The 16,914-nt window shown below is 44.3% G+C and overlaps 1 protein-coding gene across 1 annotated transcript in view; it reads right to left on the bottom strand.

Moving 5' to 3' along the window:
• Nucleotides 1-1,738: 1,738 nt before the first annotated feature.
• kdm4b (lysine (K)-specific demethylase 4B) overlaps nucleotides 1,739-16,914 on the bottom strand; it is a 28,410-nt gene continuing 13,234 nt past the window's right edge. Inside the window, exons 8-22 of the mRNA XM_053869534.1 lie at nucleotides 16,528-16,665; nucleotides 12,529-12,725; nucleotides 11,546-11,793; nucleotides 11,129-11,316; nucleotides 10,699-10,813; nucleotides 9,931-10,085; nucleotides 9,619-9,802; nucleotides 8,633-8,709; nucleotides 8,263-8,318; nucleotides 7,169-7,277; nucleotides 6,093-6,281; nucleotides 5,754-5,930; nucleotides 5,509-5,628; nucleotides 4,890-4,982; nucleotides 1,739-3,273 (exon numbers count right to left, since the gene is read on the bottom strand). Of these exons, the coding sequence (XP_053725509.1) occupies nucleotides 2,797-3,273; nucleotides 4,890-4,982; nucleotides 5,509-5,628; nucleotides 5,754-5,930; nucleotides 6,093-6,281; nucleotides 7,169-7,277; nucleotides 8,263-8,318; nucleotides 8,633-8,709; nucleotides 9,619-9,802; nucleotides 9,931-10,085; nucleotides 10,699-10,813; nucleotides 11,129-11,316; nucleotides 11,546-11,793; nucleotides 12,529-12,725; nucleotides 16,528-16,665 (2,523 nt within the window). The 3' untranslated portion in view covers nucleotides 1,739-2,796. The remainder of the gene's footprint in view (nucleotides 3,274-4,889; nucleotides 4,983-5,508; nucleotides 5,629-5,753; nucleotides 5,931-6,092; nucleotides 6,282-7,168; nucleotides 7,278-8,262; nucleotides 8,319-8,632; nucleotides 8,710-9,618; nucleotides 9,803-9,930; nucleotides 10,086-10,698; nucleotides 10,814-11,128; nucleotides 11,317-11,545; nucleotides 11,794-12,528; nucleotides 12,726-16,527; nucleotides 16,666-16,914) is intronic.

Here is a 16,914-nt window from a genome sequence, read left to right as displayed (position 1 = left end):
GAGGAACTTGAAATAATGAAAAACTGAAAGAGACCTTGGTCACAGTCTCACGATCGTAAATCCAAAGTATTTAGTGTGATGATGGATGGTCTGGTGTGAGAAGACCTGGAAGATACGGATGATTGATGTAAAATGAATCCAAAGCCAGAGAACTGTAGAGACACATCCAGCACATCAACCTTGGCTTCAATGTTGGCTCCGTTCGCTCCCTGTGAAAGTACAGTTTTAAAGTCCAACCTAATCTCATCTAAAGAGTACGAGGTGAACTGGCGCCACCCATCCAGTCGCTGTCTTAGAAGCACCAAAGCCAGCTGTTTCCGCCGTCAATCTGCTCAGGGGCGGAGCTAAAGTTAGTGGAACATCAACATGGCAGAAGTGTCTCCACTTGTCTACAGTGGAAGAGCTGTGCGTCAAAGCAATAAAACATTTGGACGCTGCCGTCTCTGGATGCATCAGATCCTTGAGAGGACGTCGGCTCTGTGAGCTGGCGGATTCCCACAACTGCTGCTATCAGCTTCTCTTCCTGCTGCTGCCTGAAATGTGTGGCCTGAAAAACAACCCTGTCGTCCCAAACATGTCCCTCCGCCACTATCATGTATTTGTCCGATATGGTCACAGCTCCACATGTAAATCACACTATTGTCACGCGAATGGTGTTTGGCATGAGTTGAACTGGACACACAGTGGGTACTGGTTAGTGCTTCCACCTCATGCTTGCATGTTCAGGTGTGGGTTTACTGCAGGCACATACAGAGGCAGCTTTGTCTATGTGAGCCCCATGCAGGCGACCTGCTTAGGGAGTCCCCTGCCTCTTGACCAGAGTAGCTGGGAGAGGCGGCTCTAGCCCCCTGTGAAAACTGGAGCATTATATTTAGGATAAACGATTTATTTATATTATATTTATATTATAAACTGCACAATTTAGTGATAGTTATCTAGTTATATTCAGTTATTTAGGGACTCGCTCTGCGTGCTTCCTGCAGTGGACAGGAGACACCCTGAACAGGTGGACACTCACACCAACGGGCAATTTATAGTCACCAAATCACCTCTTTTCAGACAGTGGGCGGGAACAGGAGTGCCCAGACAAAACCTAAAACCTGACTCACGGGGTGCTGCACCCTCACCTGACTCTGACCCACCACATGCTGGTCAGATGAGTCCTTCAGCAGCCCGTACAGTCTCCTGCTTCAGCCACTTACTTACAGCTTCTTACTGCTGCAAGCTCTTTGCCAGACTCCCACTGAGCCTCACCTCTGACTCCCACCGTCCTTCAGTAGCCTTATCGTAAAACAAGCTACAAAGAATGGACACTTCCACTCGACGCAGAAAGCTCTTCCATCCTGTTCCCCCACTTCAGTTAGCAAGCTCTTTCCTTTCAGGCACTTTGTCGACGGTTTGTCCCCAGGGACGGTGAACTCTCTGAGGGCAACCTGGACCAAAGACCCAGGTAGTTTGTAGCAATTTCCAGTGGGAAGATTGAGTCCTTGGCAAATCCCAATTTCCTATTAACACCAGCAGCTTTTCTTCTACGTGGACGAACACAGGACACTTGAATGCAGTACTGTAGTAGCGTGTGACAGGTTGCCAGGGTTGTCCTAAAGTACACTATGTTCTGCAGTGGCCTGAGTCCAGCTCGAGCTTATTAAGCCGTCTTCATGCCTCACCTCAGGATTTTTGAAGTTGCTGCAACAGTAAAACTTACAAGTGAGTAAACACAAGACAACAAAAGTGGCGACTAGCAACCCACTTTAATACCTATGAAATCTGATCATATAGGACTTGAACATTGATGTGTTTTTAATGCTATGGAGGAAAAAAAAAAAAAAAGACTTCACATTTACAAATTGGAATCACATTACAGAGATCATGTGACGATGCCATCAGGTGAGGTTGGAAACTTCAGTTCATCAGTAGTTTGAGTCTGAGCACCTCTGCAGCAGAAAATGAAGCTCAATAAAAGGATTTTGTCCAGAATGAAAAAAGGACAAGTTTGTGCGCCGACGTCCAATGTGATAAAAGACAACCATAGAATATACAATATCGATTTTATACAAAGTATGATAGATTTTTTTTCTTTTTTAGCTTGAGGGTTCCTACATTTTCGGACTCTTTCCTATCAGCTGGGGTCATGATGAACAGGAGAAATGATGTAGGAACCCTGAGAGACTGGTGGAGCCGCCAACACCAAGACATCGATACATAGCTCTCGTCCCTTAACGCGTTCTCTAAAGTGACTACTATTGTTTTGCATTCAATACATTTATATCATCCAGTATAGAACATTTAAATACTGACTTCCTGCTACGACACACTTAAAGCCTGTTTACCTCTTGCGATCTGGCAAATATACAACTCGGTGTTTTCATGAGTGAACGTGTCCACTAGACTGTCAAAAGTGTCTCACTTGAAAAATAGATTCTGCTGGTTAATCGATTTAAAAAATAAAAAAAAGAGAGAGATAAATAGACCCGACTGAAAATAACTTAATTCCTGTAAAAATACCAGGAGTGTGCTGTTATAGTTTCGAAGCAACGAGGTAAAGAGTTGACACCACCCAGGTGTGTTCAGATCATATATAATAGAGAGGAAAGAAACACAGCAGCTGAAAGACAAAGCGATCTGAACGAAAGTCAACATGACTATGGTACCACTGCAAGTAGATTATTCTTCAAACAAAACATGCATTTCAGAGGTCATGAGTGGCCGTGAGCTGGTTGTGTCCGTGATATCTGTCTCTTAGCTTAGGTTCCCACCTCCCTGGGTCCAGAGTTATCAAAGAAGAGCGTTCTCGGTTTAATACAGGGCTTCAGGGCCATTGTCCTGAGGGAAGTGCGAGTTGAGAAGCGTCTCCATGTAGGAGACGTAGTTGCTGCTCGGTGTGTAGCCCTCAGACAGGTGCTGCAGAGGCAGTGGAGGGGGGGACGGGGCCGACAGGAGGGGATCAGAGTTCAACCTGGCCTTGAAAGGGACTGTCTGGGGGGTAAGGGTGGGGTCTGACAACAAGCTCGACTCCATCAGCGGGTCGACCACCTGAGTGTCCATTGGAGTTTCCATCTCAGTCTGAAGGCTGCGGGCGGCAGTGGGGATGCCAGGGGAGGTGAGCTGTGAAACACTGTGCAGTTCCGTCTGGGTTTTTGGGGGCGGGGGAGTGGGAGGTTCGGGCTTCTTGGAGACGTTGCTGCGCCGGGTGGTGTTGGAGGGCAGGCGCCGACGCTTGGCTGCTTTGGCCTCGTCCTCTTGGGGAGTCTCCTCCTGGGGAGCAGCAATGGCCTGAGGAGAGTGATGCATCATAAACTCAGCTCAGTCGCACACACAAGCTACTACAAGTGTCATCATGGGAGGAAGGAGGACAACTCTGCTGAACCCCATGGAAAAGACGTGGATATACAGAGGTTAATGTTGGAGATGTTACGAGCAACACCAAAGCTGTAAAAATGCTGCTCAGGAAAGACGTTGAGTCAGGACACTGGAGGAACGTGAACAGGCCTTGGGCATGTTTCAGGAGGGTTCGGGTGCCATCATTCCACCGGTGGCACCAGCCCCAGTCGTGCTGCACGATAACTGCTTAAACATCGCCATCGTGCAGCGCGCATGTGCGACAGTGACGTCGCAGGGCAGGGCCATATATTCCAGACTTTCACACTTTCATCTCGCTTCACTTAAATGTCACTGAGGTTTCAAATAGAGAGTCACTCTGTGTGGGATGAGTTAGAACTCTCCAAAAGAAAATCTACCTCAGATACTACTATTCTGGATCATCTAGTGGCCTGTACTGCGCCGACCGTGCCTCGCTGTTACCATCACGGAGCGTGATATGATGACACTTTAAGCAACGAGATCAGGATCTCTTTGCTGCAGTGAACACAGACGTGTTTCAACAACTGACTACTACTACTACTAATACTACTAATACTTATAAGTACTAGTACTACTACTAATGCAAAACTCAGGAACTCGATCTGCCAGCTCTCTCCCTGGTAGTTGAATGACAGTAATTTTTGGTTTTGGTATGTATTTCCCATATTTTTTGTCATTTTTATCTACTTTTCTTTAGATCCACTTGCCAGAATCGACATGAATCTGGTGGAAATTCTTGTTAGTTTGTGTTAACATCGCAATATATATATTGCCAAGAAGTAGAAATCTCAATCCGTTTTTTTTCCCCAATATTGTGCAGCCCTCCGGTTTCCTCCCACAGTCCAATGACACGTGCACTAGGTTAATAGGACACTATTTGGACTGGCAACCTGTCCAGGGTGTATTCCAGCCTCTGGCCCGATGACTGCTGGGATATGCTCCAGCTCTCCACACAACCCTGACCAGGACTCAGCGCTGGTTAACAATAGATGTATGTGTTTGTTCCCGGGTCCCTCAGATTTCAATCCATACATGTATCCTATAAACACCATCTCTAAAGCAGCAAAAGAGTTTAAAAACATATTTGATCAAAATTCACTTTCTTTTTTTCAACAAAACGATGAGACTGCATGCTGAAATGGAACTCAATATACCAGACGCTGCAATGTGTGAGGCAAGGAAGAAAAAAAAGAAGCTCTTTTGAAGATAACAGTTGTGCACAAAGATTCTTCAAAGGGGATTTAAAGTTCCCCCAGAGATGTTTCCACACAGATGCCAGTGGTATCAGCTGTGTATCCATTTTTCAAAAAGAAATAAACAGATTTTTAGATTCAATTAAAAACTCATAGACCAGTTGCCACTTCTGTTTTCACACTCCAGGGACTTGCCTCCATTCAGATTTCAAATTTGACTTCAAAGCAGCTTTTTTTCCAGCCATGAATTTAGCATTTGGTGTCAGATAAGCGGTGATAACGCTTTCAACAGACCGGCGTTTAATAGGTGGGAAGGACAGATAGTAACTAACTTACCAGGCGAGCCCGGACCCTCTTGGGCAGGTCCTGCTCCAGCTGGTGGATCTCAGATGCCTTTAACATCAGCTGGCTTTTGTCCTGAAACTCCACCTGGAAACAGGAAACACCAACCTAGATGAGAACATTGAGGTTTGCTTGCCTGCTCTCTGTGTTATAATACACCATTAATACACTGTCGTCGGCCATTATTATCTATTAATGCAGTATTACTGACAGGAAAGGTAATGTTTTGACATTTTTTGTCTTGAGGACTACAGAATAAGCTCTCAACATTCAAATGAACGGCCAATAATGTTAACTTTTTAACCCTTAAACCAAAATGTTTCGAGCTCGTAACTCATGAGAGCCTGTCTACAAAGCAGGTCTTCCCTTACTGTCCTCTTCTGACAGCAAAACACTCTGCAATTCTCAGCGTGTATTTTGCAGCACTGAAGCTTGCTTGTTGGTGCCAGAGTGCATCACAACTGTGAGTCTAGAGGGACAGCACCTCTTTGCTGCTACATATTAGACGATGAAAGCTGTTAAACAAAGCGCGCAACTCTGCACAAGTTCCCAGGTTCACGACAGTAGAAGGACCTTCAGCAGATGGAGAGAAGGTATTTGCTCATGATTGTACCTGGTAGCAGGTGTGGGTGTGCGGCCTGACATAAGTGGCATTGAGCATTTGACCGTCGACCGTGCTGATGACAATGGACTCGCCATTGTTCGGGGGGCCGCTACGCAAGCAGTCATGACTCTGTAGGCACAAATACACCTTTGTTTAGAGCAGTCCCTGAAATCTCCATTGAAAAAACACCATGTTTAGACGTATGAATTATTCTAAACCACGCAGTTATATATCATCACGCTTTAATGACTCACCATGACATTTTCCGGATGAAGGTTGTCACAATACGAGCCATCATCAAAGTTGACTTCATAGAACGTCTGCGTGGCTATTCCGATGATGGTACAGTGGTAGTACCAGCTGTCTGCGCTACGGCCTATCACCCGCTGCCCCAGCTCCAGACTTGGGGAGCTTTTGGGAGCCGCCCTCGCCTGAAGAAAGACAGACATGTGCCAGGTTAGCTCCAAATGCGCAGAAATTCTGAGGGGTTTCCAAGGTTGAAGACAAAATTTAATAAATGGGGAGATTTATTGAGGCAAAATCTGAAGATGGTGGCAGACAGAGGCCGATCGTGGGAGACAGAGGCGTCTTACCTTTGGCGCCCCCCGTTTATGCTTGTGACAGGTCACTGCCAACAAGTAGGGCCAGTCGGCGGGCACCATCTTGACTCCGGCGATCTGAGCGCAGGTGACGTGGAAAGACGTGGAGCAGTTGTCATGCGAACACTGGATACACGCGCCGTGGTTCTGGTTGTCGCTCTTGCGTTGGCAGAATGCGCACATCTGCAAATAAACGCTTTTCAATAACTCCATATTTCCTTACAAAAATGGGTTGGTACACATTTTAAATGTGCCGGTCTGAACCCCTTCCATGAACTGACTGCCATCAGTTCTGTGTTTTCTTGCATCAGCTGTTCAATTCTGCCGCCGTATAATCACACAAGGAATATTTTATTCTACCTCCAAGCTCCATCTTCAATCATTTCCACCTGTGCCGTGTGGAAATGCAAGTCTGTCAGCTGCAGAACACATTTCAAAAGTGCTATTCTGACTTTAAAACCTTATATGCAGCACTTCAAGTAACATCACAGTCCTCTTTTTGTTCATAACTTAAAGAAAGCAATTTAAATGTTGTGGAAATGTGAGCAGAAATGACCACTAACTCCTTCAGAAGGTTCTGACCTTCTGACTCAACTTGGATGCAAACCCTGCTCAAACTTCTTACACAGGTTGGAACAGTGAAGACAAATCGGCGGCATTATTTGTGGATGTGTAGCAATAAACCCCGCTTTACATGCAGGATCACTGCGCGCCCGTGAGAGCAAACAGAAGGGAGAGACGGCGAACGAATAATGAAAGACGAGTCGCACTCAAAGACATGGCACCAGCGGGGAAATTGCCTCCAGCTTGCGGGATCGATGTAGTTCATTTCCCACAGTGAGAGATGACACTTGATTATTCTGCTGTTGCCTCAGCACATTCACTTCCCTCAACATCCTGCAAATACGCCGTCCGTACATCAGGGGGGCGAGGACGACACATAGACGCTCATCCAAGCCAACAAGGACTCCAGAACTGATGCACAACTGTCTGTGTTTGGGCAGCTCAGGCGCTTCATCAACATTTCATAGATACCTTACTAGAATTTGGAGTAGTGAAAGCAGACTTACTAGACTCCTGCGGGTTGGGGGAACGTCGGTCACATCCACAGGCTCCCGCTCAATGGCATTGACGAAGCGAACTTCTGGCACAGCGATCGCACAGATCACATGGACCCATCTAATAACATGGAAAACAAGAAGACAGAAACATTTGGGTTTCAAGTCAGTGAAGGGACCTGGTTCAGATGTACTACCCAGCTCTATTGTTGATACTTAGTGGATATCTTTGATGTTCATTGCGTGTCTTTAACAGAGGCTTTTAGCTAGGATATTGAAACAGGGCGTACAAAGCACCGCCCCCCCAATTTGCTTTGTAAAAAAACAAAGCTGTCTATTTGTACCACAACAACTTGATCAACAACAAATAAACGTTAACAGACATGAACTGCCACAGTTACACTCCCCTGGGCAATTGTTTTACTTGGCTGAACCTGATTCATTAAAAATAATATTAATAACATTTTTATCATGATTCTTTCTCTTACTACAAGTCATGGTGCGTACAGCCTTGTGTACATCTTTTTTCATATATTGATGCAAGATAAGCAGCTGCATCAGCTGTGATGGTTTGCTAAACTTTCACAACCACAACATTCATTCATTCAAACAATACATATATAAAGGCTTGTCGCTTGATTCAATCGATAGAACTACTTGAATTTTGATCCCTGATGAGCTATTTTGCTCTCATTCTGAAAGGGCTGTGTGCTTGTCTGCTTGCTGCAGGGGGGTGTCATGTCCTTTACTGTTGCTGCGACGAAACACTGAATTTCCCCACTGTGGGACAAGTAAAGGCTATGTAATGTAATTGAATTAGATCTTCAAGAACACAGTTTTATAAACCTTGAGGTGTGATTCTAGAAAAGGAACTGTAATTTAAAATGGTAATTTAATATGTTTTTTTAAAGTGTAAAAAGAAAATTGAGTCTAGGACAGACAAATGCACGTTTTTTTTGCACCATTTAACACAAATAGTTTGGGTCCAACAATGTGCAGCCAGTGTCAAACAGAAGCAACACACAGAAGAGCACGTCTTGTTCTATAGTCTACAGAGCCTCATTCATAGCAGATAATTTCACATTATACGGAGACCTGCTACAGACCTGTCATCTGTGGTCTTCTTTAACGCTCCGCCTCTTAAATTGCAGAGACAGCACTCCTGGAAAAGAGCAGAACTTTATTTCAATTCCACATCAAACATATAACAGCTCTCCAATTGCAATGTGGTTTCAGAGATCAAGAAGGAGCAGAGAGAAGAAAAAAACTTTCTGCCCACATTTAACGCCTTTCCTTTAGCCAGACAGTTTTTTTTTTCAATGAAATCCATTGTGATTTGCAGAGTCTAAGTGATTATTGTTAGAGCATGAATAGTAATTACTTGGAAAAATATGATGAGTGAATCATTAGGAAGAAGTAATGATTGCCTTATTACTGGTGTTTTGTACGTTAGCCTGACTGACTGCTTCTACTCACCACCGTCCAAGCAGCCGCTGCACATCTGGCGCACGTCCACTCGTCCCTGACAGAGTCTGGTTTGACACCATAACAACCTGATGGCAGCAGAGACAGTTACAAGTTAAAACAAGTTTAGTCTCCGACAGCACCTCGCCCAGAGGAAACACGTCACTAGTGAGAACTTCTGCAGCGTTAGTTTGTCACTTAAATAAGCCTCATGTTTGCTTCTCAAGGAAGCTAAATGGACCGTGGTGCGGCTGATGTTGACAGCTGTTATTTCTGCTTCACAACCTCAAGTCGATATTCTGCTGCTTCCTCCGCTGAGGACCTCCAAGATGAGTATTAAAGTGAGGCTCTTGAAGTTAGGGGTTTGTAAGACATCTGCACACGTGTGGCAAACACTTTATAAATTAGATCACCAAAAACAATTGTGTGAGACTGGGCTGCAAGGCAGCATATATAACTTCTAATGTAATACAATAGAAAACAAACTTGTCTAGTTTTCCTTTCCTTCAACTAAACCAGCAAGTCAAAGTATAACCTCAGTAAAACTGTGACTGAGTATACATGGGTTGCTGCATGTTGGGGAAAAGGACACAGTACTCTAATAACATAATTGAATATAACAATTTCAAGCACCCCTGCAATTATGGGTTGGAAGTACAGTTGGGTTGGAAGTACAGTTTAACATCAAAACATGATTCTTTAGCCTAATGACGTCTGTGATCTACACATGTCAAAGGTCAAAGACAAGGTCAAGTTTATTTATAATGCTTGTTTCCATAGGCGCTGACATAAGTTCTTTACATTACAAACAACAATTGCCATAAAAACACTCAATCCAGAAGAACTGGAATATAACACAAGTTAATAAATGGACAGTTTGTTTTAAAAAACCCAGGGCAAAAGTAGCCCTTATCTGTGCAGTGCTAACATCAGTTGGGAGACTGATCCAGAGTCTGGGTCCAGCCACGTCAATACTACATGCATGGCTTCACACTTACTGGCATGAACTTGCATGTGACAGGAGGAGCAACACAGTAGCATACTGCTGCCGTCCTCTCCGATGTGATGGTTGGTGGGCGGCGGTTCACTCTTGCCGGTTTTGAAGCACATCTCAGGGACCAGTGGACGAGTTTGGATGCCATGACGGGGGGTTGAATGCCACTGACCTTCCTCCTTTATCAGCTATAAAGATCATCAGAGAGGATTAGCCACAACCAAAACAGTAAATTCATAAAACCTTTCTTCAACATGCATACAGCCACACAAGAATTTAATCGGCTCTATTTGATGTGCTATTTTCCACTGCATACCTTAGTGTAAGGACAGAAGAGGCAGCACACAGCGCAGTAAGGCTGGAGACCGGACACTGCGGCGTTGAAGGATTTCTCTGCCAGGAAGTTTGGTGAATGATTCTGCCAAAGATGCTCCTGTTTCTTCATGTCACTCTCCAGCGGCACAGATAAGTCTGTGTAGAATCACAACAGCATTTTTGTCGCGAAAGAGGAGACCAACGCCAGCATTTCTTTTCACTGAAGCAAACTTCTGATATAACAGGCAGAGTAACAAGGAACAGGCATCAACAACTCCCTCTTCTGCCTCCACAATCAATTTTGCTCCAGAGCCACTGATCCAGATCATCGCTAAACCTCGAAAGAAAGCGGGGGGTCTTTACAGAAGCCTCCCCCTGTTCCTCCCACCAAAGCTTGTCTCCTTGTCTCCCATCAACCTATCTGAAGGACAGGCCTCAAGTTTGGTCCCCTGCCTCGGACTTAAAGTGACTTTGAAAGCAGGTAATTGGACGTCATGATCCCAGGATCAATAAGTGTCCATCAGAAATGAAAAGAGAAAGACGGCTTGGGCAGGTGGAAAGGGAGGCTTTACAGTCTGGATTTGATTATTCCACCGGGAGCTTTGGTTCAGTCTGGTTTTCCTCAGGGTCAATAACTGAACAACAAGGTTTTCTTGATTTTAAATTTGATATGGGAGAAATTTCTATTAAAATGCATAATTTTGCATTACAAAATGGAGATCTTGAAACTGATTTTTCTAACAGAGAGCATCAATAGAACAAGGCGAACCTCTGTCACTCTCTGGCTCTTGCTTCACAATAGACAGAGGGGACCTCATCGGTGGCTTGCTGAGGGGGTGGCGGCGACTCTTTTTGACCTCCGTTGGCATCTTCATCTTGGGGTACTGACAAGAAGAGAATATCTTGTTTATATTGTTTATTATTCGTCACAATATGGTTTCATTATTGCAATATGGCCCAGTTATTTATATATATATATTTTTATCCCAAACACCAAAGGTTATAGTGTACACCTGTGAAACAAACTTGGTGGTCCAGAAACTGACAGCAAATCAATTCAAGTCTCAATTCTATATCAAGTGTCAGTGCAGTAATGGCAGCACATTTGTGCAGTATAATGGACTCTGACACAACAACCTGTCACAAATCAAAGGACAAATCTAATCGACTATCTGTCTCCCGGTCAAGGACTGCTTTACCTGTGAGGTGGTCATGTCCAGCTTGCTGTCAGGGAGATCAGGTGCATTCAGTTCCGGGGGATTCGGCCCCTCCTCCTGGCTGACGTTGAAATCAGCCGTTGCAAACTTCTCAAATGCTTCTTGAAATCCGGTGACAGCCGTCATATCAGACTCGTTCAGATTCTCGGGTTCAATGTCCCAGTCAGAGTCTAGTTAAGAAGAACACAGTGCAGAAGAGACCAATAAGATCCATGATGCATCTCAGGTATGTACTTGTTCTGAAGATGTGTTCGAATGAACCCGAAGGATTAATAATAAATGACAACTTGAATAATAAATCAGACCATTAAAAGACATGTCGATTCACCAGCCATAATTCACCCAAGCTTATGTTCACGACATCAGAAAATGAAAAGACAATAAAAAGAGATTCCTCACTGTCGAAGGCAAGTGGCTTGGGGGCTTTAGCAGCAGCCTCGGCTGCCTTCTTCTCCTCCAGCTCGATGGCCTGCAGGGTCATGAAGGCCTCTCGGGCCATACGCTCCTCCCGCTCTCGCTTCCGCTGGGCCTCGCGCTCTTCCACCTGCCGCTGGTACTCTGCGGCATCCAGCTCGATCCCCTCCTCTGCCAGGACTTTCACTTCATCCAGCTTCAGGCGACGCAGAAGCTTCATTTTGTGCATAGCTCTGTGCGACACAGGAGGAGAAGAGCCTCAATACACATTTTATTTTCATAACAACCTAAAGAACAATGTGAGTATTTGGTGTTGCAGTTGAGACCACCTAACCCAAGACATCGTCATGACCAAAGTGAATACAGAACATATTCAGCTGTTTGCCAATGGAAATCCAAATGAACCGACAGAAGAGCAATTAAAGAGCAAAAAAAAAAAAAAAACGTTAGCTCATTTCTAATCAGCCCCGAAAGTATCGTCCGTTTTAGACTTTCTGTTTACAGATGGACGGGCAGAGAGACATAACCTCCATAATTGATGGAGGTAATTCTTTATCAGAGCGAGTTTGTGAGAAAATTCTATTTTTCCCTCATCTCTGACGTAAAACAAAAGACTTCATTGGTTGAGTTTTTAGCAAAAAACACAGCAGATGTGGTCGAGACTGGCCGTGACAAAAAGCATGGTCGAGACAAGTACGGTCGACTTGGAGACAGACTTTGAAAGTGTGGAACACGGGTTGGTAAATCAGTACGCAGAACCAGTATCTGGTATATCATATATATATATATATATATATATCAGTATATGCATGGATTGCCCAGGCTAAACTTGAAATGTTAAAATGTGAAATCTGGGGTAGAGGTGTCATGTTTGATCGGCACTGCAGTTTGGTAAAGCAGCACCTAAAGTGTGTTTCCTGTATCATTACCACAGCATGTAAATATCACCATCAAAAGGGATGTGTCACCTTCGGAGCAGCTTAGCGCGGTAAGTGACACGGTTCTCTCTCCAGCGCTCCAGTTCTGGGCTGCTGAGTTCGGTGGACTTCAGGTGGTCCAACACGGTGACGTCTTTCCCCTGCTTCCACAATTCATAGCGATCTGGCTGCAGGCATCGCACAAACACGTCCATGGATATCTTGACCATGTCCTTCCGGCAGGTGCACTGGAGGGAAGACAACGGACAAAAACTCAGGCAATCAGCATAAAACAATAAGAATAGCATTTTAGGGCAAGGTTGAGCAGCTCAAAGGCAGGATGCAGGTGCCTCCGGAGCATTAATAGTAGTAGGGTTTTCACACTGGTGCAACTTTAAACAAATATATACTTGAATGATCAAATATCCAGTTAAATACAGTCAGATATTAAGTTCCACCTCGGTAGAGACACGAGCAAAGATGTTGAACACACCGTTTATCCAATAAAAATAAAGAACTATTACAGTGGTGCCTCGGTTCTCGACCACAATCCGTTCGGCCGTTGGAGAAGCGATTTGTTCGAAATCCGAATTGATTTTTCCCATTTCCCCTTATAATTAATAGTCTTTTGTAGGAGTGAATGTAGAGTGTGTGCTGCAGGTGCGCTGTTTCTCTATGTGTGTGGCCGCTGCATGTGGGAGGGGTTGCCGAGTGAGTGACGTCTCTCCAGAAGTGAAGAGGTGCCCGGTGCGTGTCCAGCTCTGGATGTGCGCTTCTGTGCAGTTTGGCTGTGACAAAGTCATAAACCAAGTCACGCTCTGTCCCAGACTCGCCTCATCCCTGTCCCAGCTCCAGCCCACAACAGGACATCAAACCCTGGAGGAGAGGTGTGGAGAGCGAGCACCTCACCTGTGACACTCTACCACGGTCCAGTGCAGAGACAGGAAAGGTTTTACACCTCAGTATGAAGAAAAAACAGTCAGTAAATGTAGCTAACGGGACACGTCTGCATACAGAGGCTGCGTTATACACAATAACAAAGCGCGTCATGGGTCAGCTGATCGGTCCACGCACGTTATGTTTTTTCCCGCTTTTTTCGGGGGCGTTCAAGTTCTGGATTTTCGTTCAAAATCTGAAGCAAAAAATTCTCGAAATTTTTGTTCGAACTCCGATTTGTTCGAATTCCGGGACGTTCGAAAATTGAGGTACCACTGTATGTTGCAGTAGTGGTGTGGTCATGAAACAATGCCCTCATTTTCAGACTCAGTGGTGACTCAGGTGGCACTCTCGGTTTACAACGGTTTACACTGAAATTCTGTTCTCTTGTCTGGAAATTCAGTTGTCAAAGAGCATTGTCAGATTAAGGAAACTATACTATACACAAACAAAAACTTAACGAAAGTGCAAACTGGCTTTTTAATAAAGCTTATCTTTCAGAACAGCTAAATGTCAAGCTCACAGACACACTGTAACAGAGTTGAAACTGGTAGCACTCTGAAGCATATTCAGAATTATTAAGAATTGCTGTGTTAAATTGTTGCTGATGGAGGCAGGAAACGGCAGCAAACAGAACAAAGTGACAAACAATTATTCTTGGTTTAATTGGAAAGTGTTTAAATGCATCATAGAGATTATATTGCAAGGCAGGTCGTTTATCTTCCAGCTGCATTAGTAGATAAAAAAAACAGACAAAAACTTTAGAGCTTGATTCGCTCTAAAGAATGAGGAACAACAATAGAAGCAGCAGAATACACTTATGTGGGTCGCTCTGACTGCATTCAATACTACTAGACTTCAAGACTACAACAATGGCCACCCAAATCGGTAACCAGGACCTCCCTATAGGACAACTTCTGAGCTCTTCAGAGTTCCTCAGAACGTCCCCCCTGTGGAGTCCAAGTGGATAACACGTTACGCACATGGTGGTGGACATGATTATGGTGGGTTTCAGCGTGTTTTTAAACAGACAAAATGGGGGGAAAAAAACAGAAACCACCACATTTTCAAATATTCCCTGATAAGACTCCCAGCCGAACCAAGAACCTCTTCCTTCAAGCTAGAAATCTCGCATGATCAGACGCGATAAAACAAAGTCATCATCACGACCTGCTGAAAACACAAGAGGCAACATGAAAGTGGACATGGCTGGGGTGTTCCGGGAAGAAACCATGAAGAAAGGTGAATCTTCTCATGTATTTGTGTGAAATAAAATATAGACAGCATGACATTACGACAGTGTGTGGCACCGCAAAACAAGTCGGTAAATAAAGAGACAGAGCTGGTTCCACACAATTCACCTGCTAGATGAGGAAAAAATGGTGCAATTTAGTTTGGGAACTGGGGAAATGATTTCTGCTTCTCTTTCGGACAGAAAAATTCATCGGGAAGTTTAAGGGATGAACTGCAAGGGATGAGCACCAAATATAGAGTGGTGAGCCAATATGGACCAAAATTGTGGCGAGTTAAGTGTGACAGTCAGCGACACACCTGCACCAAAGGAAGTCAGAACTTTTGGATTAGTAAATCCTGCACACGCAACCGGTCAGAACAAGATTACAATGTGGAGAAAATAATAAATAATAATCTAATATCTGACTTATGAAAAACCTCAACGTCAAGCTTGTTTTTAATCGGAATTGAATTTATTTATTTTGCTGGTGAACATATGGAACCCCATGTTATCAAACAAAGCTGTGTAAAAATGGCTAATAATGGAACTGACCATCACTGGTGAGCCAAACTTTACTGTCGTAAAGCAATAATTAATTCCCCAATAAAAACAATCTCCCCAATAAAACATCAGAATCAGACCCACAGTCTGGCTTTAAGCAGACGTGACTGTAGTTTTACAGCAGGTATTGTTCACTTTGTGAGTCAAATAGATGAGTCAGACGCTGAGGAGCCTGTATTCCAGGAGTCAAACATGATGTATGCCTAGCCTTATTCTCTCGCTGCCATTGTCGAGAACTGGCAGCTACCAGCGGTGACAAATTCAATACCCAGTCCCATCATTCACTGTCTTGTTTGGGGCTTACAGAAAGAGTCGGTGGCAGCCCGATGAGTTAACAGATGACTGCTTGAGCCAAAGTCAAAAAGGGAAGGGAATACAAAGCGGCAGTGAGAGTCGCTGGCACGGCTGCCATTTTGTCATCTGTGGCAGTCAAACATGAAATTGCTCGAAATGAGAAACTCAATCTTCACTGTACCTAATGTTTTTTTTATTGTTAAATTAAAAAAAAAACATGGAGACCAAATACACAAAGCCTACTGAGACTTTATAAATGAATACATGGATGCCCAAATCTCATTTGTTGGCTTGACAGCTCTACCACTGATCCAACTGAGATTCACCTGCAACTGCCATTCATATTCTTCAAATTGTGGATGGTGTTGAGGCTTAATAACCATTTGGAGTTGATCCCAGCACAAATTGACTCACAGAGGTATTACTTCTTAATACAACCATTTGCTTGTCAGACATGTAGCAGTGGCTCGGACCAGCAAGGATTTCACCAGTAGCACTGTTGAAACGTATGAGACAAGAGCAGTCGCAACACTCCCTGGGGTCCTCAGCTGAGCGGTGGGAACGCCGACTCAGTCTGGGCAACTGGTTTTTAAATTACAAGTAGCCACTGGGGTAAAGTTGGGAAGGCCAAAGACGGGGAAGAGGGAGAAGTACTTCTGCAAACTGGCACCTCATAAATCTGACAAGCAGCCAAGTAGAGAGAAAGAGCGAACAAGTGTGCACGCACCAAGACACATGAGGGATGGAGGGAGAACTGGACAGGAAAATTAAGTACAATGTAGAGAAAAGGGAGTTTTTTTCCTCAGTACATTGAGGCTCGCTGCCATCTACTGCTTACCCTAGGTCATGTCAATTTCATGCTTGATGGTTCTCAGTGTCGAAGTGGCAGATCATCTGGTGCTATTGTTATTCAGTAATGTTTTCAGCCCCATTTTCTCCAGAGAATAATAATTGCGGGAGCAGCAACGCTTTGTATTTCTTTGCTCTCTGCGGTGTTTTCCGAGTTCTGAATTGAAGTGACTTACCTGGGTGGCCATTTTGCCGTAGTCAACCCAGCGCAAGGTGGCAAAGTTTGTGGATTCCGCGCAGTTGAAGCCATGGTTGAAGCCAGCGTGGTAGCCATAGGGAAAGGTGATCATGAACTCTCCTTCGTTTTGAGTTACCTGCGAGAGAAATCCATGACATTCAGCACGACCTTCAGAGCACATTGAAGGGGCTACAGTTCGAATTTGGTAGGTTGCATCACAAAAGAGCCATTGCTGCTTCACACGACAACATTCAAACGGTATAATTCATTTTGGATAAAATCAGGGTTCGTGATTGGCTACTACGTCCCCACACTAAACAGATGGCATCCTGTGCCACACATAAATATAAAAATATATAATAATATAATATTAATTTCACATATT

The sequence above is a fragment of the Synchiropus splendidus genome, chromosome 1 (genome assembly GCF_027744825.2).
Source record: "Synchiropus splendidus isolate RoL2022-P1 chromosome 1, RoL_Sspl_1.0, whole genome shotgun sequence".
NCBI classification, from domain to species: domain Eukaryota; kingdom Metazoa; phylum Chordata; class Actinopteri; order Syngnathiformes; family Callionymidae; genus Synchiropus; species Synchiropus splendidus.
Note: the sequence above shows the minus strand (reverse complement) of the source record. Positions and strands in the feature narration are given on the sequence as shown.